Source organism: Aethalodelphis obliquidens, unplaced genomic scaffold (genome assembly GCF_003676395.1).
Source record: "Aethalodelphis obliquidens isolate GAN/ISIS:26980383/991018 unplaced genomic scaffold, ASM367639v1 scaffold38, whole genome shotgun sequence".
In the NCBI taxonomy this organism is placed as follows: domain Eukaryota; kingdom Metazoa; phylum Chordata; class Mammalia; order Artiodactyla; family Delphinidae; genus Aethalodelphis; species Aethalodelphis obliquidens.
The window spans coordinates 9,102,534-9,127,782 of NW_020837982.1; the positions used below are offsets into that span (position 1 = coordinate 9,102,534).

At 53.6% G+C, this 25,249-nt stretch overlaps 1 protein-coding gene across 1 annotated transcript in view; it reads right to left on the reverse strand.

Annotated features, from left to right (window-relative positions):
* Nucleotides 1-25,249, reverse strand: part of WSCD1 (WSC domain sialate O sulfotransferase 1) — a 40,866-nt gene that overhangs the window by 4,210 nt on the left and 11,407 nt on the right. Inside the window, exons 3-7 of the mRNA XM_027130790.1 lie at nt 20,009-20,123; nt 19,483-19,667; nt 15,187-15,308; nt 2,098-2,257; nt 1,225-1,389 (exon numbers count right to left, since the gene is read on the reverse strand). Of these exons, the coding sequence (XP_026986591.1) occupies nt 1,225-1,389; nt 2,098-2,257; nt 15,187-15,308; nt 19,483-19,667; nt 20,009-20,123 (747 nt within the window). The remainder of the gene's footprint in view (nt 1-1,224; nt 1,390-2,097; nt 2,258-15,186; nt 15,309-19,482; nt 19,668-20,008; nt 20,124-25,249) is intronic.

A 25,249-nucleotide genomic window follows, 5' to 3' on the forward strand; every position in this document is an offset into this window, starting at 1 on the left:
TGTGTGTGTGTGTGTGTGTGTGTGTGTGTGTGTGTGTGTGTGTGTGTCTGCTCTGACAGTGCTCTGAGGCCAGTGGCTACATCTAACCAGTCTCGTAAGGCTCAAAGATGCTTCGGGGAATCTCTAAAGCCATTCTGAGGCAGTGTCGACCCAATCCTTATTATGCCCAGCTATCGAGCCATTGGGCCACTTAGCCATTTGTAGACTGAGACAGCCAGCTGTTTGAATAAGGGAAAGGCCTTCTTTCTAGATGAATACGGTGGGTAGCTGCAGCCTGTACACATTAGGTGGTTCCCAGGGGACTAGGCCGGAGTGGGCAGGTCCATGTGCTTCATCTGGTCACTTCACCTGTAGCTGCCGTAACACTCAAGACTCCCGGGGGTGATGAAACTGGGTTACATGCACACCCTTGGCTTTTTCCCAACCAGAGCAAGATGGCTGTGGGTGATTCCAGAACCCGCTGCCCACCTCAGGAAGTTTGTGTTTTCTCCAGGCTGTTAGATAGTATCCTCATTTCCTCAACCAAACTCTAAGAATCCCAGAGAAACTGTTGTTAACACTTGACAACAGAGATATGTATTTCACCAAATATAGATCCCACTTGGCGTATCTGAGGTTCTTAGTCTTAAACAGTGCACAGATTCGAGCCATTTTAAAGTTCATTTACTTGACATAATGAGGCCTCTTATTTCTACAAGAGAAATATTAGAAATCATTAAACTCTTGAAGATTTTTGGACCTCGTTTTAAAAAATCGTATTTTGATAAGCTACACTTGCCTCAAAAAAAAAAAAAGAAAAAAGAAATGAACACATGAAGTCAGTTTCCCCTAATTATTGAGGGTTCTAAACATTAAGGAAAACTCAAGAAATGTTTACAGAGAGGGAATCTAAGCTACTAGGCTTTCCCTTTGAATCCAGAAGAGATCTTGTGAATTTTCTCTCAAAGTGTGGTCCTAGGGCTGGCTGTGTCAGCACCACCTAGGAGCTTGTTAGAAATGCCAATTCCTAGGCCCCATCTCAGATCGACTAAATCACACTCTCTTGGTGGAGGGGGGCATGCAAACCAGGAAGCTATGTTGAATTAATAAGCCCTCACGGTGACACTTACGCGCGTTCGAGTTTGAGAAGCACAGCTCCAGTGCTCCAAGGAGGACCCGGGCTGGAGAAGCTGCAGCCCGGGCGCTGGGAACCGCCTTCCTCCCTGCCCTGCAGCCTGCACTAACCTTTGTTGTAGAGAGTTCCATCGAAGTAGTAGCTGCCTGTGTAGAAGCCGGTGGCGTGCTCGATGAGGTGCCGCGCCCATGTGTTCCCGGCTCCCGGGAAGCTTGACAGAGCCACGAACACTTTGGATTTGGTGGGCAGGAACCTCCGGTCCGTGCACCGGGTATCTGAAAGTCCAGAAGTCGTCTCAGGGTTACCCACCTCCACTGCGACTCCCAGACTCTCTCTCAGACCTCCCTAGATAGGAAATGCCAACCCACGACTCCCACTGGGAGATGAATGGGAAAACTGAGGCCCCAAAAGGGGAAGGGATTTGCCACCTGGACCTTGGCTGCAGAGGCCCACGGCTGGCCAGAGAAAGCCCCAGTGATGACGAGACCTCCCAGTGTAAGAGTCTGGTGGGAATCAGCGTCCTGCAGACTCCCAAGGTCAGCTGGGGCAGACCTGCTTCTCACACAAGGAAGATGCTGGAGCCTGGGCACACAGCCTGGGGGACTTACTGGTCTCCAGGTCCTGGACTGGCTCAGGGAGGCCCCCGTGGCCACTGGGCTGCCATGTCACCCAGCCCCACCACCCTGCCACTGCTATCCCTCTAGACCCTGCCTCTCTGCTCATCCTCAAACCACCTTCATCCCCAGAGAAACTCAGATAAAGGTCAGGTGCTCTTCAAACCGAGCCCCGCATCCTGTGTCCTGCCTCCAGGGATGGTGGAGGCCTCCTGTTCCCGTTATCCCAAGATAGGACCACCCACCAAGACACCTTCCCCGCCCCAGGACCGCATACTCAGTCCAAACCCCCAGACCAAGTGCCACAACCAGTGGCAGACACAGGAGGAGGACCCTGCACGCCTGTACACCTCCGGGGGCAGAACTCACCCTGCACGGGCGTCTGGTAGACCTCACAGTACTCCGCTAGCCTTTGGGCCTCAGACTCCTGGCCACACAGCGAGCTGTCCACAGCATCCCGCAGGTTGAACTGGGGGGTGGGGTAAGCACAGTAGCACTCCCAGCCCCTGAGGATGGCCAAGGGGAACTCCTGCCAGGGAAGGAGAGAAAGAGAAGCATCTTGGGTGAATGCAGGGGCCACGCCCCCCGCTGCTCAGGGACCAGGGTGAGCACGGGGGATGTCCTGCCAGCTGCATGGGATCTACAGGGGTGTCTGTCCATCCTTCCAGCGCTGGGCTCTGGGCCCAAACCCAGGGGAGACAAAGCTCAATGAGACAGGACAGCTCATCCCTGGCCGGTGACAAGTCCACTGTTCTTTGTTTGTCTGTTTGGTTTTGTTTTTTATGATAATTACAGTCTTTATTTATGTAACTGGTCACATAGTCATAGCTGGTATTTATAACTGCCTTCTTCTATTACCCATTCTTTATGTGTCTGTGTATAAATTTTTTTTTTTTGCCACACCACACGGCATGCAGAACTTCCCCGACCAGGGATCTAACCCGTGCCCCCTGCAGTGGAGTCTTAATCACTGGACCACCAGGGAAGTCCAGAAAAGTCCACTGTTAATAGCACCAGTGCTATTACAGAGGGGTGACTCCACTGGGGGGACTGGACCTGGATTTTGGAGACATCTAGGGGGTCGTCAGGAGTGCCAGGGAGGGAACAGCGTTCCAGGTGGGGAAACCACATGTGTCTGGGTTAGAATGGGACAGAAGGGCCCACCCAGGGCAGCTCAGCATTCAACATCTTTAACCAACAGACTGTGAGCCACCAGTGAGGTCTGGAATTCCCACCAGCCCTCCCTGGAAAGAGACAGACCTAACCCCTGCTTCTGCAGTCCTGCTGCGGGGTGGGGTGCAGGGCCGGTGACAGATTCCCACACAGCATCTCTCCAGGACAGGAGGGGTGGGCAAGGTCAGGCCTTGACCACCCCGAGGTGCTCAGGCTGATGGGGGCTTCCTCAAATCGCAGGGGCCCTGCCAGGGTTAGAAGGCCAAGCCAATTCCTGGTGGTTTTTTACCTATGTTTTCTTGGTTCCCTCTGGGAAGGAGGCTGCGCCCACCGCACAGCAGCGAGAGCTGGGGCGCTGGCATTGGGAAGGCCTGAATGTGAATTCAGGTTCACAGCCTGGGTAACCTTGAACCTTTCTGAATTGCACCATTGAACAAAGGGAATAAAACCCACCTTGCACATCGGTTGTGAAAACTAGATGAGAAAGGTCCAAATTGCCCAGCGCTGGGCCCAGCACACAGTAGGTGCTTTCTTCACAGAGGAGCAGGCCATCCTCGGCCTCCTTTCCCTGGCAGGCAATTCCTCCACTCACCTCTCCCAAACATTTTACTTGAGCACCTACTATGTGCCAGGCACCGGGTAGGACACTCAGCCCCATTTCCACTCTGCCTCTCCCTGCATCTTGCAAACAGGAGATGAAGGCCCCCTGGAGCAGAGAGAGAGGAGAGGAGTCCATCGGGTGTGTGCTTGGGGGCGAGGGAAGCAGTGGGCAGAGAAAACTTCTCGCTAAGGGAAACGCTGAACAAACCTTTTTATTTTTTGCCCACAGCAAAAAAAAAAAATCTCATAAATAAATAAATAAAGGAAAATCAATAGTGTCTTCTGAGCGTGGCTTGGCGAGCCCAGGATCTCGGCACTCAGAAAAGACAGTGGATGGTGTCCCAGCCAGGGGAGGGCGATGCAGAGCCTGGGGCCGGGTGGTCCCTTAGGAGGTAGGAGGGGAGGCTGCCGCCAGTGGAGGGCTGTTCTCCTAAGCGTAGGTGGGATGCTCTCCCAGAGGCCTCACAGCCCCCACGAAGGCCTCTCCCCATCCCCCTCCTCCTTCATCAAGGCTCAGGGGCAGCTTTGCCTCTGCCAGCCCCACATCCCTCTCTCAGGGCTGAGCTGCCATGTGGGGACAGGAGAGGATGCTTTCACTATTCTTACACTACACACCCCTACACACACACACACGAAATCTGCTTCCAGAGCTCAGTGCTCACTTTGGCATTAGAAATGCCCTTAAACATTTTATGGGACCATAAGCAAATCACCTCCCCTTTTGGAACCTTAGTTTCTCCATCTATAAAATGGACATATTGCTTGAGTTGTCCTGCCTGGAAGAGTCGGAGGATCTCATTTCTCTCCCTCTGATCCACCGTGAGGGCCAGTGAGACTAGGACATTTACCCCCATGCCTTTCCTGGACGAGGCTTGAGTTGCAAATTTCTCCCAGGACAGGGGGCTAGCGGTAGGCAGTCATTCTGGGTGTCCATGGGCTCATGTCCAGAGGCACCAGGGAGGAAGCACCGGTAGGAGAAAAAGCACCAGGTTTACAATCCAACAGACCTGGACTCGAATCCCGGGGCCACGGTTGAATATCTGTATGACCTTGGACCAATCACTACCTGTCCCTCAAGTCTTGGCTGTCTCATCTGTCATCTGGGGGCAATAATATTCACACCCTAGAGTGCTGGGAGAGTGAAGGGAGGATGATGCATGAAAAGGACCCAGCACATAGTAAGGGCTCCCTTACTCTTAACTCTTAAGACCTTTAATTGTACTAGAGGCGGGCCCCAGACCACCCTCCTGACACGCAGAGTACCTGAGAGTTTGGTTCCTAAAATTCCTCTTTTTGGCTCCCCCTCCAAGGCCCCCAAAGCTCAGGATCAAGCAAAGCTTGGAAGTCCCTCCCCCAAGCAGCACTTGTGATCCTTAATCTCGAACAGACACATAAAGAAAAGAATCGCTGGGATTTCCCTCGTGGTTCAGTGGTTAAGAATCTGCCTGCCAATGCAGGGGACACGGGTTTGATCCCTGGTCTGGGAAGATCCCACATGCCGCGGAGCAACCAAGCCCATGCGCCACAACTACTGAGCCTGCGCTCTAGAGCCTGCGAGCCACAACTACTGAAGCCTGCGTGCCTAGAGCCTGTGCACTGCAACAAGAGAAGCCACCGCAATGAGAAGCCCGTGCACCGCAACGAAGGGTAGCCCCGGCTCACTGCAACTAGAGAAAGCCTGTGCACAGCAACGAAGACCCAATGCAGCCAAAAAATACATTTTAAAAATATATTAAAAAAAAGAAAAGAATTGCTTTGAGGGCTCAGTGGCCACAATGGGGCCCTAACCCTAGAACCAGGACCCACTCAGCCACAGCTGCCGTCACTGTCAGAGCTGCGGTGATGTCCAGCACAGGCAGCTGGGGCCGCTGGGCTTGGAGTGAGGGGACAAAAGGCTGGACAAACCCCATCAGTACCTCTGGCTAGACTCCACCCACCCTGGGGCCCCCATGTCATTTCTCAACAGAAAGCAAATCTGTGTCCTGACCCTCAATGAGAATGTCGTTGGCTTTCTGGAAGCAAGTTCTCCTGCTGATGTGAGTTAGTGAAAAGCCATCACAAGAACTGCAACCTCTGGCCTCTCCCACTGCTATCCATCCTCTCCCGAAAAGCCCTCATCCCATCTCGTCCCAGCTCAATACCTTCATCACAGCGAGCAGAGGGAACAAGCAGCCTGGGTACCACGGCGGCAGCAGAGAGCACGCAGCTGTCTGCGTCTGTGTCTCCCACACTTCTATCCACGCTGGCTGTTACGGGCTGAATTGTGTCCCCTAAAATTCATATGTGGATGCCTTAACCCCCAGCGCTTCAGAATATGACTGTATTTGGAGACAGGGCCTTTAAAGAGGCAATTAAGTTAAACTGGGGCCATTAGGATGGGCCCCCATCGAATCTGACTGGTGTCGTTATGAGAAGAGATTAGGACCCAGACACACAGAGACGGAGGAGGAGGCCATTGTCAAGCCAGAGAGACAGGCCTCAGAAGAAACCAACCGTGCCAACACTTTGATCTTGGACTTCTAGCCTCCATAACTGAGAGAAAATAAATTTCTATTGTTGAAGCCACCCAGCAGTCTGTGGGAATTTGTTATGACAGGCCGAGCAAACTAACACTAGCTTTCTTACCAGTCCTTGGCCACTGCAGTCTCGCTCCCACCTCAGGGCCTTTGCACTTGCTGTGCCCTCTGCCTGGAATGTCCTTTCCCAGATACCCTCATGGTTTTCTTTTTTTAAATTAATTTAATTAATTTGGTTTTTTTTGGTTGCATTGGGTCTTTGTTGCTGCACACGGGCTTTCTCTAGTTGCGGCGAGCGGGGGCTACTCTTCGTTGCGGAGTGTGGGCTTCTCATTGCAGTGTCTTCTCTTGTTGCGAAGCACGGGCTCTAGACACACGGCCTCCATAGTTGTGGCTCGTGGGCTCTAGAACACAGGCTCAGCAGTTGTGGCGCACGGGCTTAGTTGCTCCGCAGCATGTGGGATCTTCCCGGACCAGGGCGCGAACCCGTGTCCCCTGCATTGGCAGGTGGATTCTTAAGCACTGTGCCACCAGGGAAGCCCCCAGATACCCTCATGGTTTTCTCCCTCACCTTCTGCAAGACCTCTTCTTTGAGGCCTTCCTGGCCACCCCATTTCGAGTTGCAACATCCCTCCTGCTATCACCGATACACCCAATCCCTTGCTGTGTTTTCTACTTTTGTTTCAGTGGTATAACTTACCTCGATGGGACACTCTGACCCTGAATGTACCACCCAGTCTGTTTTGATGAATGCCTAGCAGGATACACAGCGTTTCCCTCCCACCAGTTTCCTCGGCCCCTTCCCAGTCATGCCTCCCTCCCCCAAAGCAACCCCTAGTCTGACTTCCATCATCACAGATGAGTTTTGTCTGTTCTAGAATGGCCTGTACATAGAATCACTCAGCACATATTTTTGTGAGCCTGGTTTCTTTCAGAAGAATATTTCTTAAGTCCACCCATGTTGTTCTGTCTGGCAGTGGACTGTTGCTTTTCATCGCTGAGTATCGTTCCGTGCGTGGACATAACAAGCTGTGGACTCCTTCACTTGGCGGATCCCTGGGCTGTTTTCAGTTTTTACCTGTTACGAATAACGCTGCTACGCACATCCTTGGGCAAGACTTTCAGTGGATACACGTCTTCATTTCCGACGGGTACATATGCAAGGTTCCTGCTTCATTTTTCTCCACGGTGCTTGTCACCGTTCAACGTACTATATATCTTACCTGGTTTACTATCTGCCTTTGCCCACAGAATATAAGCCGGGATTTGTGTGTGTCTGTGTGCTTTGCTGCATTCTCAGTACCTGGAACGAAGTCTAGAACGTGGTGGATGCTAATGGATGTTGGATGGATGAACCAACGAACGAATGGATGTCCTCTCCAGATCCCAACTCCCCCCAGAGTGGCTGGCAACAGACTCGGACGTGAGCCTTCTGTTGGTCACTTGTGCCATGAGGAAAGAGAACAAAGCCTGCTCCATCTGAGCAAACCCTCCCTGACAACAGGAGCCCCACGGGACTCCGCCACCCTGAGATTCCTGTCCGGACAAGAACATTTCACCAACACGGTTTAAAAAAAAAAAAGTCTGCTCAGGGCAGGCTGGGTCTGTCTCCCTCCCCGGAGGGAACGGCTGATGTCGATGCCTCATGATCCTGTATCCCAGGGCTGTGGGGCCAGGCTGCCCCCACCAGTGACCCGAACCTTTTTGCTTCCCTGAGTGGATTAAACTGTCAAGTTCCCGGGTGTTTGCAGAGCAACGGGAGAGCTGCAGACAGTAATGTGGTTTTATTTACAACATAACCTCTTCAGCAACATCATTGGATTCTGAAAACACAGAACAATTTTCAGCCCCTTGGGGATTTCTAAGACATGATTTCCTTAAAAATTAAATATTGATGAATCTTATCTCTCTGCCAACCTTGCTGCTCCCCGGCACCTCCACGTCAAGCTGCAGGGAGAGAGAGAGAGAGAGAGAGAGAGAGAGAGAGAGAGAGAACAAAAGCAAGAGCGAAAGCACAGAGAGAGAGAAGAGGAGACAATGAACCAAGACTAGGCAGAACAGGAACACAGAGGTGATACTGCTTCGAACAGATGAGGAGTTCCGAGGGCAGGGTGGGTGCACACCCTGATCCCAGTACTTTCTCTACAGCCTGAGCCTGGGTGTCCAGGATGGGGGCTCAGGCGGGGACTGGGTCTGCAGTATGTCTGGGCATTCAGCCTGGAGCCGGGTCACAATACGGCCAGGGCTGGGCTCTCCGGGCGGCGGGGATCCACACGCCAAGGCTTGGCCGTGGCCAAGGGGTCAAGGAGCGGACATTGCAACAGGCAAGGAGCGGGGCCTCAACAAGTACCCCCACTGGGGTCTCCTCTTCTCCATCCTCGCTCCTCCTTGGGCATCTTTCTCAGGATCTCCAGGATTACACAGAATTACCAAAACTTCCGAGATGAGAACTTCTGGTTTCAGAAGGCGAAGCTGAGGCTTGGAGGCCGGCGGCAAGCAGCCCACGACCTCAGGGTGTGTGGGAGCAGAAGCCAGCCTTCCGGACTCCCAGTCCGGGGCTTTGCCACACACCACACTCAGCCCCTGGGAGGCAAAAACGTGAATGCGGTGGGTTTGTGACGAAATTCAGGAACCGGCATGGAGGTTGCCTCTGACCAGTCTCTTGCCTCCAGAGGCAGAACTGGGGAACATTCAAGACACAGAAAGGAGAGGAGAGGCCCACGAAGGGGGATGTGGGGATGGGGATGAAAGGACCGACTCTTGCTTTCCGGCGAATGTCAGTTTGAATGCAAACCCGTCCGCTGATCCTGTAACTGAGAGCATGTTTCCCTCTGACCTGACTGCAGGTGTGGGGCTGTGTGGTTTGGACGGGTAGCTACGGGAGGTGGACCCAGATTGACGCCTGTTGTCAGGAATCCCGGGCTTTGAATCTCATTTGTGTGACTGTCGACAAGCTACCGGGCAGCTGTGAGCCTTGGTTTTATCATCTGTAAAAGGGGCATAGCTTAATGATTAAGGGCTCTGGTGTGAGTTTAAATTTAGATGGCTTGAGTCTTGATTTCTCCAGCTGTAAGGGGGATTTTAGGATGCAACGAAATACTCTCATCTCTTGGTATCTGCAAGGGATGGGTTCCAGGGCCTGGCACAGATACCCAAATCCGTGGTCATCCTCAAGGCTGCGGTTCCGTGTTCATGGATTCAACCAATGGCTGATGATGTATACTGCGGTACGAATTTATTGAAAAAAAATCCACACATAAGTGGACCAGTGCAGTTCAAACTATACTATTACGGGGCCTTTCAGAGAGTAGACCCTCAGCAAGTTGGCTGGTCCGAGTCCGGAGGAGGCCAAAGGCATGGGGTGGGGGCATTAGGCCGTCTCTCTGTATTCACTCTTCTCCACAGGAAGAGCTAACGCACCAGCCCTCTTCCACGTGTCCAGCCTCGAAGGCGCTGCCTCAGGATAACTTTGAGCTAAATGTCAGAGTGTCTCCAGGGGCCCCTAGGGGATGGCCCCTTGGGCGACGGCTCTCCGCAGACTGGAGCCCCAGACAGCAGACAGAGGTAGTAATTCACAAACCCCAGACCCACGCAGGATGGACTGCATCTATCAGGATGCAAGGGGACGTGGCCAGAGCCACCGCCCAGCAGAGAACAAGCCGGCTCCGCGTTAATGCGCACAGGCAGCTGGGTTAGCGCCTCCTTTAAACGGACAAAGGAAAAACCTCAGAAGAAATGTCGAAGGGAAAACATCCAGGTGATAACTATTCTGTATGAAGAACGTATATACCCCAAAGAGGCTAAAAGAGGGCAGGCAGAAAGGATAACACCTCTCTCCCTGCGATGCCTTTCTCAGTAGGACCACTAGCAGTTGCTGGGAGAGCAAACCTCAGATCACAAGGTGTAATAGCAGAAGCTTCACACGTTAGTAAGCTATTTGCAGATGGTACCAGATTTCGCCCATCAGTCCCACCGCAGGAATGGCACACTCCCACGAACGGCCTATCTACTCGAACAGCAATACGGGGCTTCAAAATTAACGACCCCGCATCCGAATGGGCAGCAGTGCAAACATCTAAGATCATTTTCACCTTCTGTTCAAATGAAGGAGGTGATAACATCTACAGGCCAGAGAATGAGCAGGTTTTCTTCCATCACCAGCACGATCGCAGAAAATTAGACAAGATCATTTTACTGTGTTTAAAAACACATTACACAGGTCAAGTCGCCCTTGCTGGCAGAGAGTCAGATCATTAAGATGCGGACGTGGCCCCCAATGTTCTTTCCCCGTCAAACTACACTCTGGGAGCTCCTCAAATCCGTTGTAACGAACTAGCAAAAAAACGGTAGAGATTTTTATCGAGAGCCACAAATAAATCTCAGATGGTACTCGAAATCGGGGCACGGCACCAAGAAGGCTCCCCGTCTTTTCCTGCTTGCGTGCCCCACCTCTGGCACCTGCCGCTCCCGGCCCCTCTGCCCAGCCAGCCCTAATTAAGCCTGTTGTCCCCACCCTCAGGTTTAGCTCCGCCCCATTTAACAGTCCGCTGTGAGCACTTTCCGTCATAAAAGTCATTGAAAACATTTTCAGTGGCTGTATTATAGTCCACTGTATGGCCGTGGCATAATGTAACCATTCCCACATCGTGGGACATCCGAGCTTGTCCTGCAGCCAAACTAGGAAGAGATGAAGCTGCCCCTGGGACGTCTCTGCAGCCTCGGTGCCACCCACCTTTCCAGGGAGGAAGTGCTTGGCACGTCGGTCAGGAAAGTACAGCCAGAAATCTCCAAGTTCACCTCTCTCATTCACCCTCAATGTCCAGGAGAGGAGAGGGAAGACCCTTCCTGCAAAGAGATCCCTGGCCTCTGCAGGCCTGGGTCAGCTGAACTTCCAACTGATCCTGTATCCACCAGACCTCAACGCTGGAGGCGGAATTTGCTTCTTCATCCTCCCTAAAGAGTTGTAAAAGAATCGATCACCAGGATTCAGATGCGTGGGGAACGTGAACCGGGCCTAGTATGGCTGAGACAACACGTGCCAGGTGGCCCTCTGGGACAGTGGGTCCCCTGCAGGGGACCCCTGGCTGTGTCTGGAGACAGTCGGGGTTGTCACAGCTAAGTGGTATGTAGTGGGTAGAGGCCAGGGACGCTGCTAAACAGCCTACAATGTACAGACAGATCCCCGAACAGTTATCCAGCTCGAAATGTCAGCAGCTGCAAGGATGAGCAGCCCTGCGCTAGAGTGAGGTCAGGGTCCCCGCCCAGCTCCCACTGGGAACCTGAGAGCTGACGGGGAGCATCAGAAGGCCTGAGTACAAGTCATACCGACAACCGCAGAGCAGAAGGAGGGAGAAGCGAGGAACGGACATTCTGGGAACCGGCGGCTCACTCCGTCAGGCAGATGGTGGTCTTACTTACAAGCATGGCATCTGGGGCCTCATCCTTGCCCTACCGGGAATCCCTAATTCCAGAGCCAGGTCACAGGTGGACTTCACTCACAATTTTGGCAAGGCATCTCCGGGGGTGGCCCTGAGGACTGCTGTCTCCCAAAGGGATCCACAGAGAACACCCCTCACCCCGGAGCATCCTACCCACAGCTACGAAGCCCCACGCCAGTCACACCGCCCCCTCCCTGCCACACCATCTGTAGCTCCCTCCTACCCACCGAAAAACATCTGGACTTGGAGGCGGGCATTGCAGCCTGTCCCCGTCCTACCTTTCACATGGCACCGTGGAGCCCTGCGCTCTGGGCGGGCTGGCTGCCTTCCCACTACCTCACCCCTGCCCCGCCACTGCCTAGTTTTATGATGCACTCCTCACGCCCCTCCCCTGCCCGCTGACGCCGCCCCACACCCTCCAGCTCTAACCCTTCCAAAAAGCTGCAGCCCTCCTACTGAAGCCTCCCTCCAAGCCTCCTTCATCCCCAGCAGGCACTGACCTTCCTCTGCTGTAGGTCAGAATCACCCAGTTCCTGTCTTAGCCCTTCTTCAGGGGTGAGCTCTATCTCCTGGGGCAGCTGGCATCCCCTCCATAAGTGTCAGTGTACGTGTTTGGCCCCTGTCCCACAGGTATGTCCTGCCAAGACCTGCTTTCAACTTGAAAGCTGGAAATGGTGACTCTGATCCTCACAGCTGCAACGTTCCGTGGATCGAAACAATGGGATTCAAGGAAACAGCCACTGTCCCTGCCCCATCTGACAATACAGGGGAGGCCAGGATATGAGCCAAGCTGTCAGCACAGATTCTGACGCCTGTAGGGCAAAGGCCATTTCTGAGAACCCTGGCCGCCCTTTCATCCTTGTCCTGACCTCAACAATTCGCAGCATCGCTGCCCAGAGCCAAGCAAGTAACCAGCCCTTGAAACGCATCTCGAGGGGAGACGTACAAAAGGCAAAGGTGCAAAACGGCATAAGTGATCGACAACCCTCGGGTATCTTTTGGCGCACGTTGCAACGTGAGAGTGCAGCGACCTGGATTTCCGTCAGTAAACATGAAGAATGGCTGGAAATGGGAGTTGAAGAGTTTAAAATCTTCAAGTTCTGTGTCTGTAACCACAAGGCAGAATTCTCTGGGCCCCCGTGGGCTGCCCCAGGGGAGGCGTCCCCAGAATACCGGGCCGTCTACCTGGGATGCTGCTTTGAAGTTATCTTCTCCAAAAGAAGAGGCACAAGGATGCCTTGCTTCCCTCTCACGCAGAGCTGGTGGGGCGTAAAATGAACACAACCTTTGCCGAGGGCAGCATGGCAAAGTTTACCCACAGGACGAGGACAGACAGCCTTTGGCCTGGCACCTCCTAAGAATTTCATCTGGCAGGTCCACCACCGACACAAAACGACCCATCTACAAGGATAGTCGTCAGAGCCTTGTTTGTAAAAGCAAGGAAGCGGGACAGCGCTTTCTGTTAGGGGGATGTCCAATTACATGGATATCCATCCAAGAGAGCGGGAAAGCGCTTTCTGTGCCAACGTGGAGCAATGTCTAAGAGAGAGGAGGGGATCGTGGGGCAGAGCAGTGTGTGTGGCTCGTTACCATCTGTGGGGTTTGTAAAGGCATCGTGACTCTGTAAAGGAACAACCACTTGAATATTCATAGAATCTCTCCGAGAGTGGCTGGCCGAGGTCAGGTCCGTCAGCTGCGTCCAAGGAAGGACACTGAGTGGACGACACACAGGGGTGAGAGGAAGACTTTCCCCTCGACCCCTCTGGTGTCTTTTTACTGTGTTCCACGTGAGCATGTTATCTATTGGAAATAATTTAAAACATCAAAGAGGCAGAGCCGTGATGCTGCCCGCTCCCTTTCCTCTTGTTTCTTTTCCTGTCTCCTGTCTCCTCCGGCTAACTCGCCTGTCCCCTTCCCCCGCCGATATCACACCGAGAGGCGGCAGCAGCGTGAAAAGCACGGGGCATGGTGTCGAGAGTGGGATGTAAAGCCCCGTCGCTCTGTGCCTGCGTGTGAGAGCTCTCACTCCTGCAAACCTGCACTAGCTCCGCAGCAAGCAGGGGTCAGACTATCCCGGCTCACGGAGCACTGAGAGCCGTGAGCCGACCACTGGTGGGAAGGCTGCAACCCAACGCCTGGCACACAGGAAGACGCCTCTATGTCTGCTGACCGGGAGGCTGGCCTTCAGCAGGCCCAGATCAGCTGAGTTCCTCTGATTCCAGTGCGCGGCCCTCCAGGGAGCCGCTCTGAACTGCAGGTGTGAAGGAAGCCCAGAGAGGGCGGCTTGCTCCCCTGCTGGGCGAGCAGGTGTCCCTGCCATCTCTACTGGCTCTGATCCCACCAGGGGGAGAGGGGCGGAAGGGGTCCCCAGGCCAGATGTCTGTGAATCAACAAACAGTCTTTTCGGCTCCCAGAATTGTGTCTCATGAGCCCTGATGCCTAAGACATCCTTGGCAGTGGCTTTGGAAATGCCAGAGTTGTCAGAGAGCCACTTCAAAGGCCGCGACTGTGCAAGAGGGAAGCGAGTAGGAAAAAGGCTTTGTCTCCCCCCACCTCCAAGGGAAGCATCTCAATAGGGCTGAGAGCGCGCAGCTCCCTGTGGGTCGGGGCCCCCTGCAGGGAGTGCTTCTTTGTGTCCAACTACATGTGCTTTGGCTGAGGCCCACGCCCTATACCCTTCTAACAACCAGCAGGCTACGGAGCTAGGCGGAGTTCAAATCCTGGATCTCCCCCTTCCTGGCCGTGTGACCTCGGGCAGGATGCCCGAGCTCTCTGTTTCCTCACCTGCAAAATGCAGTTAATCAGAGCACCTATGGTTGTCAGGAGGATTCAATGGGTTAACACGTGCAAAGTTGGAACAGAACCTGGAATAAACGATCAATACCTGTTAGCTTCTGTTGGTAAAGACCATCATCGTTGCCAAGGCCCTCCTCTCTCCTAGCCCTACTCTGTTACACTGCCACGTATCACAGTCCCGTCAAGGCTACTGAACCCCAGCACATCGGAGCAGCCCCAAATCCCAGCCTCCTGCCACCTGGGGCTATTTCCAGGGCCACGGCCTCCAGCCCAATCTGGAGACCATGGGTCTCCAGCCCCAGCTCTCAAAGCCCTTTGGGCGGCCCGCCGGTCCCGCCAGCCTCGCTTCACACCCCGTCCCCGGTCCTGCTTTGTGCAAGCCCCACGTGGCCTTGATCAACATTTCCCACCCTGGAGCTGGCATGCAATGCAGGGACAGTGGGCTTTGGTGCCCAGCCCAGCCCCTGCACAGAGCCACACTCCAGTTCTCAGCCCAGGCTGAACCAAAGGTACATGAGTGACTACAGCCCCCGAAAGTCAGATTCGTGGCCCAACGCCGTCAGCGCAAATAACAGAAAATCTGCACTCCCCAAGTCCCAAGCCAGCATCTTCCTGTTTCCAAACCAAGTCAACTTAACATCTGACACTCGTGCCAAGAGCTCACGTCGGGAAAGGCACGATTCTTTCAGCTTTACAACCTTCTCTGACAACTCCCCACCCAGCCCCGGACCACCTCGTTAGCGGGCTTCCTGCTGGCATCCTCGGCGACTCTGCTACATCATCGCCCGCCGCCCTCCCGGACCTCCCTCCTCAGCTCCCACCCAGGCTCCGAGGACGGACAGCCGCAGCCCCGCACGGGCACCTGCCCCTCCCTGAGACCACCACTCAGGCTGGACGGTTAAAGGACAGGGCTGTGAGATCATAATTGCTCTTACTTTCTGGGAACAAAATCCTGAACACGTCTCCACGGTCACGTTGGCCTGTACCAGGGAGTCGGGGAAGGCGTGGGTGACGTTCTCCAGCAGTCGGAAGCAGCCCCGGTACGTGACGGTCCTTCCTGCGGGGAAGGAAATGGGGTTCCGGTGAGAAATGGTGCCCACCATTCTCGGGGCCTGTCACAGAGGAAAACGGTGGCTTCAGAGGCCAAAACAGGTGGAAACACACTCAGGAAAGGCAGATTTCCCATCAGAGAGGGCAAACTGCCCGTAGAGGCTGTGGTCAAGCCAAGCTCCTGAGAGAAACCAGGCACCAGAACCTTCGTTAGCCTGGGTCGCCGGGGTCACCGACAAGGGACCATTTGCTGAAGCTTCTGCACTCATGTCTTGCATCTCCTGCCAGCCCTCGGGGGACAGTGTGCGTCCTCTCCTCCTCCTTCCCTTCCTTCCTTCCACAAATCGGGATCGTGCACCCATTCCGTACTAGATTCTGCACTGGGTGACCCAAGAGATTGACACTCTGGAAAACTCTGTCCTACCCACGCACGCGCGAAAAGAAAAGTCGACTTGGAAACCTGAAATCCTGCCACACTCCCTCTTGCTGTGCCGTCGAGTCACACCACTACTTTGCTTTCTCTGGTCTTGAACTCCCGCCAAATTCTAGGAATACTCCTCAAGCCCATGGTACACAGGCTGCCAAGTTGTTCTACAGACCTTCTGGTGGGGAAGTTCAGCTCCCTAGTTGGCTTCCTTGGTGTGGGGACAAACCTTCTGGAATGTTCCGGCACCAACTGTTCCTATTTCCTCCAGACTCCTCAGAGTTTCTCTGGATGGCGTCCTGATTCTCATCCCATGCTCCTTTTTAACACAACATCTCCCGGGGCTCAGCACCTCTCCCGGTTCTCTCCGCCTGCCACACCTCTTGGAGAGAGCAGAAACCCTCTAGCCACGGCACCACGGCGGGAGGCTCTCTCCATGCAAAATGACAAAGCAGGACCAAACTCTGGGTCTGGAAGCCCATCCTATCGACCATGGCACCAGTGGTCTGGGCGTCAGGGCACGGACCTATCAGGGCACAGATGAAGGAAAGCAGCCTGGTGCTGGGAAAAGAGTCCAGGCAGAGCATCCTAACGACGGCCTGGGATCAAGCCCCGGCACCGCCAGGGACTCAGTCAGCAATCTGGGCGTGTCGTGGACTCAGAGACTCTCCATTTTCTCACCTAAGTAGCGCCTGGCGGCTAGAGTTGTTCTGAGGGATGACACACACCCACATGCCAGCCCCCGTGGGGCTGCATCTGCCAGAGCCACTTTCCTGCCCTGGATTTTGGTGCAAGGGCCTGGGGTGATGACTTGTGCAGGACCCACAGAACTCCGTCCTGTCCTGTGGCATGAGTGGGCCCCCAAAGGACAAAATATCTAGACGGACTGGGCTGTGGTCCTCGGTCAGCTGCACTGGGGTGGGACAGGCTCCAGGGAGGCAGGCTTCGGGCCACATGGCAAGGGAGGGTGAGCAGTGTTCCGGTGAGTACCTCCCTGCGGCCTGCGAGGAGGCTGCATCTGGGTCACCCCAATGCTCCCCACACCCGGCCCAGGGCCTGACACACAGCAGGTGACCAATATGTGCCGACAGAATAAGGAATTGGACACGACAGGGCAGGTGAGGGCGCGGCACAAGCTGGAACAGGTCAGTGGTACAGGATGCTGCTAGAAGTGCAGTATCCGCTGCCTCTAGACTGCACTGCTGTGACTGTCGGGGAAGAGGCTGTGACCCAGGGCAGTCCATTCCACACCCTTCCCTCCCGCTCCCCAGGTGACAACTCCAGGGGCGCTTGGGGCAGAAGGACGCCTCCAAGATGGAGCCACTGATGACCTGCTCTGCACCTCCCCCTGATCCCAACCCGGGGGGCACCTTCACGGCTCTTACTCCTGTGAGAGCTCCTTGCCAGTGAGAAGCTGAAATTTCAGATGGCCGGTCACCTGGTCACCTCTTGACAGAGATCCTGTCGGTTCATGCCCTTGAGAGGGGAGTAGGCCGGCAAAGGCCAGCCGTGCAGGCTCCCCAGCCTGCCGGAAGGGGTGGCTGTCCCACCGTTTCAACATTAACTGTGACAACAAGTCTAGCCAGCTTGAGATCTGAGGCTGGCTTGAATGACTGGACCATCTGACCCTTAACCAGTGGGCAACCTAGAGCCAAGTACTGATCTCTGAGGGTCAGTGGCTGAGCAGGCAGGACGAGCTGCCAGGGCAGCCCAGAGCCCACGTACAGACCTGATCCTCCTGGCGGGCAGGGCTGAGGAGTCAGGGGGGCTAATGTTGTTTGAACCCAGGAAAATCAAAGGTCCAAGAAGCCCTCCTGGAGCAGTTTGGTCCTCATGGCCCATGTGGATGCCCAGATGACAGGGCGGGACTTGATACATCCATGTACCATGGCAAACTGCTGAGCCAGGACAGGGCCTGCCACAGAGTAGGTGTCAATGAGTATCTGTTAAGTTAATGGCTCATTGGTGAATCCGTAGAGTGCACTGTCAGGGTCTCCACCCCGTCCCCATTCCCCCATCCGGAGCCCTGGTTCCCCGACAATCCTGTCTGAATATAGAAAGCACTGGAATAGCCTAGCTGGCCGGGTCTGAGCACTGAGCCACTCTCCCCATCACTCCGACCCCATAGATGGTAGCCAGTGTTGGCTTTGCAGCTCACCCATGCTCCTCTGAGCTGGGCTTCTGGACTGCTTAGCAAACTCCTTCGTCACTCGGAAAGCTCTCCCAGAAACCCCTCTGCAGTCTTCGCGTCTGACCTGACCCCTTTCTCTGAGCTCTGTCCAGTTCTCGAACTAATCCATCAGCTCTCCCGGAGCCCTGGTCCATGGCCAGAGGTGGCTGAGTTCATGAGTTGATGCTCCTGGATGCTGGGCTGTGCTTCCATCACCTGCAGTCTCACACTCGCCAGCGGTGGGGGGAGGTCTCCCACACTCTGACTGTTTCCCAGCCTGGCCCCTCCCCGTCAGGAAGAGGACGGCCCCCCAAATGTGCAAATGTACACAGCCGTATTAATTTATAGAAGGGCCTTTTATAATTACAGCAAGTGGATCTGCAGCTCATCTTGCAATGAGGACAGATCCGAGTTTCACCAACGCCTAGCTGGGCCCCCTCAGTGGTCATCTCTGTTGAGATGACATCTCTGCACTTTCAGGTGAAATTCCGGGAGGTTCAGTCTTGCTGTTTGATGTATCAGTTTACTCTCCCTGTGGTCGATTATTTCCCCCTGGGTTCTATAATTTTGAATTGTAAACTCATCTTCAGTGGGAATTCAGCTACGGGAACCCTTTACACCTGGGTTGGTGGCAGAGATCCCAAGAGAGAATTTTGCACGTGCCTCTGTTGGTACCTCCAGATGGCCCAGAGCCAAACTTCATGTTGGAGCTTTCAGGACCAGGCAGACGGCACAAATCTGAACCTTAAAACGCAGACAAACGCAGGCCTGCAATTATAAACTCTTAGGTTATAAATTCTTAGGAAAATTGTTTTTCACCCAAAGCTCAGGTCAAAACAGACAAGTTTTTCTATTTCTGGCAGGTTGTTTTTTTTTTTTTAATGTAAAATTTCACTGATTTATACTTCAGTGAAATTGGATCCAACTTTATACAGAAGTTTCAATCCAACTCCCTACCCTGACAGGCTCAAAGCCTCCTTTTCTGTCCTCTGTGGACATGAAAACCTAAGCCGTGTGATCACCAAGATGAACAACTTCCCCTGGCGGAGACCCAGAGCTGCACAGCATCCTTGATTACCTTCATCTCACCACTGTGATTCCTACTTCCCACTTCTTTCCTGGAGCCAGGGATTTCCTTACTTTCTTGTTAGTTCAGCTGTGCATTTAAGACAATTTTACCCAGCATTTCTAGGTGTTTCATAGCTAGGAAACATTCAGACTACCTGGTCTGCCCCATTGCTAGAAATCAAAGTCTGCCTCTGCACTTCACAAACTAGACTGGAAACCAGAGAGGGGAAGCAAACTGCCTGAGGCCACACAGCATGTCTGAGACACACCTAGACCTAGGCCCTGGGCCTCCGGATCAGTTTCTCTCTCCTGTAGAGGATAAGGAAAGATGTGCCTCGGTCATGAACTCGAGCGAACTTAGGCTAACCCCACACCCCTGCCGCGAGCCTGTCTGGGGAAGGTGGTGAGGAAGGCGGAGCACAGGTTCGGTCCCATGTGGTTTGGATGAGGGGCTGCAGATGCGGGGGTGGTGGCAGAGCAGGGGACAGACGGAACTCAGGGACAGACTGGCACACTCACGCTTCCTGGAGCCGGGCTGCAGCTGCTCCACGCGGTACACGGAGAGACGGCCCACACCCCCGCACACGGAGCTCTTCTCCCCTTTGCACTCATGGTTACACTCCTCTGGCCCCATGCTCATTGCTGGGAGCCGGTTTCCACAGTAGCATTCGGCCCCGGCCTCCAAACCGGCATAGACGTAGGACCTGCAGGCAGAGCGGGGCCTGGGGTGAGTCCTGACCTTGGCCCAGGGCACTGAGGTCTGGTTCCAGGAATGGCAGCTGGGTCTGGGGCCAGGCTAAGGGTGAGTCCTGGCATTGCAGGAAGTGAACCCCGGCTCTCCTGACACTGAGCCCAGAGCTCTTTCCATAACCCCCTGCCGTCCCGTCAGTAAACTTTCTTTGTTCCGGACCACTGGGATCTGATCGGTCGAGCTCTGCTTACACTATGACAGCCAACTGGAAGCCGACGCATCACCTCAGGGACACCACTTCCACTTTCTGGACCTTATTTCCAGTGGAGCTGATGGTCAGGGTCCCACACTTACCGCTCAGCGCACGCATTCTGGCAGTGGGAGACGGTCATCTTTCTCAAGTCAAAAAACACAGCCCCCTTCAGAGTTCTCTCCTGGCCGTCGTCACTGAAGCATCCCACATATGTGCCTGCAGGCGGGGAAGAACAGCAGAGACTCAGAGGCCCCGGATAGAGGGGAGATTACCTGGCTCCACCCTTGGCATTGCCCTTCCTGGCTAAGGCTCTTCTCAGAGAAGCCCAGGGGATGCGGCTGTGGTCCAACCCTCCCTGAAGCGCCTCTGGACACTTCCACATTGTTCTCGTCCTCCCCCTTTTCCTAGTTAATGGCCCACTGTCCCTCCAGACACCCTGCCAGGAGCCTGGCATCAGACAGAATACAACTTTCTTCCACTGACCCTCACCCACTGAGTCTGGCTCGTTTAATTTCTTCCCCTGGACCCCTCTCCTCTCCATCCCTACCCTTCCTAGGCTGGAAAAGGCCTCTCTGCCTCCAAAAATGTCTCGATAGGCAGGTTCTGTCCCCTCCTCGTGATCCAGAGGGAAGAAATGAGTTATGGAAAGTCTGATCTTAGCTAACATAAAGATCTTGCAAACAGGGAGAGTTATATCAAGAAGAAAATCTGCCACCCCAGGAGGAAGTAAGCCCCCATCCCTGCAGGTGTGTAAGCAGATGCTGCTTACACACCTGTTAACATATAAGAGAGCTGTTCTGTGTGGGAATCATTAGGACCAAGGGACAGCTGAGCCCTCCCCAGTGAGGGCATCTGTGGCACATTCCTGCAAAGGGACACTAGGGGACAAGACTCCACAAAGCAGCGACAGTGTCGACCCAACCGTGCACATGTCAATGGGAAACAGCCCTGACCTGTCACCTCAAGAGAGGGAGCTGCCTCCCAGAAATGCACAGCAAAGCCTGGAGAACTCGAGCACTAAGCAGGTGTGTCAGGTGTGTAAATGTCATGTGCATCGCAGCGCGCTGAAGGAACTGTGCATTGGGAGTTTGCAAACACGCCATCACGTAGTCCGAGCTGTGAATGCACACCCTCAATAGCTGAGCCCAGATCTGGACCAGGCACCCGTGATAAAGATGCTTCTCGTCTCCAGGGCAACGCCTACACTCAGTTCCAGGATGTCTCAGGTGGCGCCTGAGCGGTACGCTGCAGCCTCCGGAAATTAGGCTGTCTCTGGGAAGCTGCACACCCAAGGCCTCCCAACAGCCTGCCAGCTCCCAAACGGCTTTGCGGGGAGGAGTAGCGATCTCATCCACCAGTCCAGGAGCTCCCTGTTCAGGCCAGACTGGCTTTTGCTGCTGCCAAGAACCTGGCCCAGAGCAGCAGCTCAGGGCCGCCTGCTGAGTGGTTTGGAGGAGTGGGTCTGCCAGCCTTCATTCCTGGGGCCCAAATCAGGGAGTGATTTTCCCGGGTGTGAACAGCACACTTAAATCCATCTCTGACCTTGATTAAATCACTTCAACATTCTGTGCCTCAGTTTCCTCAACTTTCAAATGCATAAATGCAACCCACCACCCCACCCAAGCTCATCCCTCTTGCCACATTTGGACATGTCCCTGCTCCCTCCCGCATGTCCACACTTTACTTCCTACCTGTCCTTGACAACTTACAGCCCTGACCACTCCAGCCCACTACGGCCTCTCCTTTCTCTGAATTGTCACACTGAGTGTCTGAAAACCTTGCTGTCACCCAAATCCTTATCGTTAACTGTTGTTGTTAAAAATCGTGTACACCTGTGTATCCTGTCTCTGTACCATGACTTAAGGCTCATTGAGGGCAGGGACCACACCTTCCCCTTAGCTGGTGACTCACCACACAGGGTCAGGCACGATGCCAACAGTGGGTCAGAGCTCCTAAAACCCACACTGACATCCTGCGAGGGTGCGAGAGGGGGAGCAGAGAGCCCAGATGCAAGGAGGGGCTGGTCCCATTGGCTGCACCAATGTGCGATTCCCAGGGCCCCAGGTTAAGAAAGGTAAGGCAAGAGGAAGATGATCAAGATGGGGGAAGATGGGACTCTCCGCCATGCCAGGAATGGTTGAAGACCCAGAGACCTCAGGTTAGAGGACCTGGGGCTGAGGAGACAGCAACAGTCACCTTCTCAGTGTCTGCCAAAGGGTCTCCCCCCCTTCCAGGCTATGAACCTCTTGAGGTCACCTTCATTGCGGATGCCCAGCGGCACACACGTGGCCACACCCAGTGTCTGTCCATGGACACAGGCTCCACTCCTCTACTCGGGACCCCAGACACCCAGTCCCCACAAGCTTCTCTCTCTTTATATAAATCTCAGGACTACCAAGACCAGAAAGCTCTCACCCAGGTCAGTGAGAATCAATCGCTCTCCTTAGCCTGCCTACTTAGTAAAAAAAAAAAAAAAAAAACTAGTATTTAAGAAATTTCTGATGTGTGTTGCTCAGCAAAGAAGAAATTCTATTATAGCTTTCAAGTAAACATCCAAAACAAGCTCAGGGGTTGCTAAACATTTATCACCGTTGATGGGAAATTAACCAGAAGGTTCTAAAGGTGCCTGGGCTCAAGACCCCTGAAGCCTGAGACCGGCGTATACACATTTTGCGGGGAGAGTGGGGAAACAGCCTTAGGGAATGGGCTGCCTTAGATTCAAATCCAGGTTCCACTACTATCTGACTGCGTGATCTGGCATGTGCAGCTTCCCCTTCCTGAGCCTCCACTTTCCCATCTGTAAAATGGGGATATGGTCTCCTGGAATTCATGGGGTGGTTGTGAGAATTCCACGAGATAACACAGAAAGTGTCTAATGCAGGCGTGGCATGTAGTACGGGCTCAGCGGTGACTGCTTTTATTGTTTATATGTCATTATTAACAATAAATATTTTTACATGACTATACTTCCCTGAAATGCAAAATCCTTCGTCATTAAAACGGTGACAGCACCGCTGACATCATAAGGCTGTTCAAAGATTACATTAAATGAAATAATAGATGTACATCTAGGCACGTCACAGATGCTCAGATAAGTGACAGCTATAATTATTCTGATCCTACACTCTAACCTGGGGGCCGAGTGTGACAATGGCTCCGTAAATTTTTTTTTTTAATTTATTTATTTTTGGCTGTGTTGGATCTTTGTTGCTGCACGCGGGCTTTCTCTAGTTGAGGTGAGCGGGGGCTACTCTTCATTGCGGTGCACGGGCTTCTCATTGCGGTGGCTTCTCTTGCTGCAGAGCACAGACTCTAGGCATGTGGGCTTCAGTAGTTGTGGCTCCCGGGCTCTAGAGCGCAGGCTCAGTAGCTGTGGCGCACGGGCATAGTTGCTCCGCGGCATGTGGGATCTTCCCGGACCAGGGCTCGAACCCGTGTCCTCTGCATTGGCAGGCGAATTCTTAACCACTGCGCCACCAGAGAAGTGCCGGTTCCGTAAATATCAGCGGAACACATTAATAAGAGAGAAAGAAATGGTTTTGAGCAGTCAGGCTTGGGTTCTTCAAAAACAAGAAGAGGCTAACCAGCTACCAGCTGGCCATCGGGTGGAACTGACTGGTTTGGAGGGGACGCCCATGCCCCGCTGGTCCCATCTCAGTTTGTAGCAAAGGCCTGAGACGCAGGCGCCTCCCCCTCTGCTTGTGAGGAGGAGAGGAGCCCCTTCTCTTGGAAAAATAATGAATGGCTTTTCTAACTCCCTGACAGAGTTAGAAAGAGAGAATGTGCAAAAAGAAAGGACTTCCCAGGGAGGCACTGGGACACATTCTGAGACGGATTTATTACTTTGGGCTGAAACGGAGGCGATATATTATTGTCTGTGACTCCGCATCTGCTCATTTGCACATCAAAATGGACATGCCGTGAGGCTATTAACGATGGCTTTGGAGATATTGCAATGTCTTTGCAAATTACTATCAATAAAAAACAAACTGGCTATGGAGAAGTTACTATTTTCCCCCTAGTAAACTTACTGACATTTTATTCCATTATGGATGTTGTCCAAGGTATAATGAAATGCTCAGTGATTGATGGGACCTCCTGCAGCTTCCAAGGCTTGCCTGCCGGATCCCCTTACAGGGGGATGGCAGGCTGCCTGGGCCGCAAAGAGATGCTCTCTTTGTCTGCAACCCCAGCAGCTGTCCCGAGGGCTGGCCTGCGAGCTAGCCTCCGCCAGGGAGGCCCCCCTGGCTGTGCGGGGCCCACAGAGCCCCAAGAAGGGAAGGGGGCTCCCAGAGGATCCTCAGGCCAGTGCCTGCCTCTCCCCACTTTCTCTGAAGATCTCCAGCCAGGATACCACAGCCTTTCCCAGAGGGCGAATTCTTCCTCCAATCCTGGGGGATATTCAAAATACTGAATAACCTATTGGGGCGGGGCACCCACCTGTTAGAATTATCACCATTCAACACCAGAACCTGACTGTTCCCGCTGTACCAGGCATTAACCCTTCACTTGCTAGGTGTGGGGGTCACCAGGGAGGGTCAGCCAGAGCATCAGAGTGTGGAGGGCACTCAGGGGCTCAGGGCAGAAACTGGTGGTGTATAACGGGTGACGATCGGTCCTGTTTACATCTCACCACGATCTCCTCAGCGTTCACGGCAGCCTCTTCCATCGCCTCTCTAAATGATGACTTAAGGGGTACCCACTGGTTCTCCTGGATATACGTATTCTATACACAGGGCTATAACCAGGTCACCCTGAGTCCTCTCCTCTGCTGCCCAGTCACCCTGAAGCCAGATTACAAAGAACTTGTCACTTCTGTCTAATGAGCCCCAAGCCCTTTGCACGTGCCTCTATGATGCCTCATTACACTGTGGGGTAATCATTTGGGTGCACATCTGATTCCACCACCAGACTGAGCTCCTCAAGTGCACAGTGGATAGCACACGTGGAGACTCATACGTGGGTCCTCAGTAAGTGTGGACTGAGAGAAATAAAAAGAGGAATCATGGCTAATTTGCCCAAGGTCATAGAGCCAATAACTGGCAATACCAAGAGAGAAACCCAGGTCTGTTTTCAAAACTTGTGCTCCTTCCATGCCTTCTTTCCAAGAAATCCATGGCAACTTTGTTTAGTCACTTACACTTTAGTCTAAATGAGTTACACTGGTATAGCCTGCATAGAGACCCAGCTTCTAGATGTGTTGGGCAGAGTTTACAGAAATTGTATCTATATGAAATGAGCTACAGAACCAGTTCCTCAATTCTCCCTCATTCTTACATGGAAGCCTTGCTGAGGAATCCCACACAAGGGCTATGACCTAGAGGATTTCAGATGAAACTTCA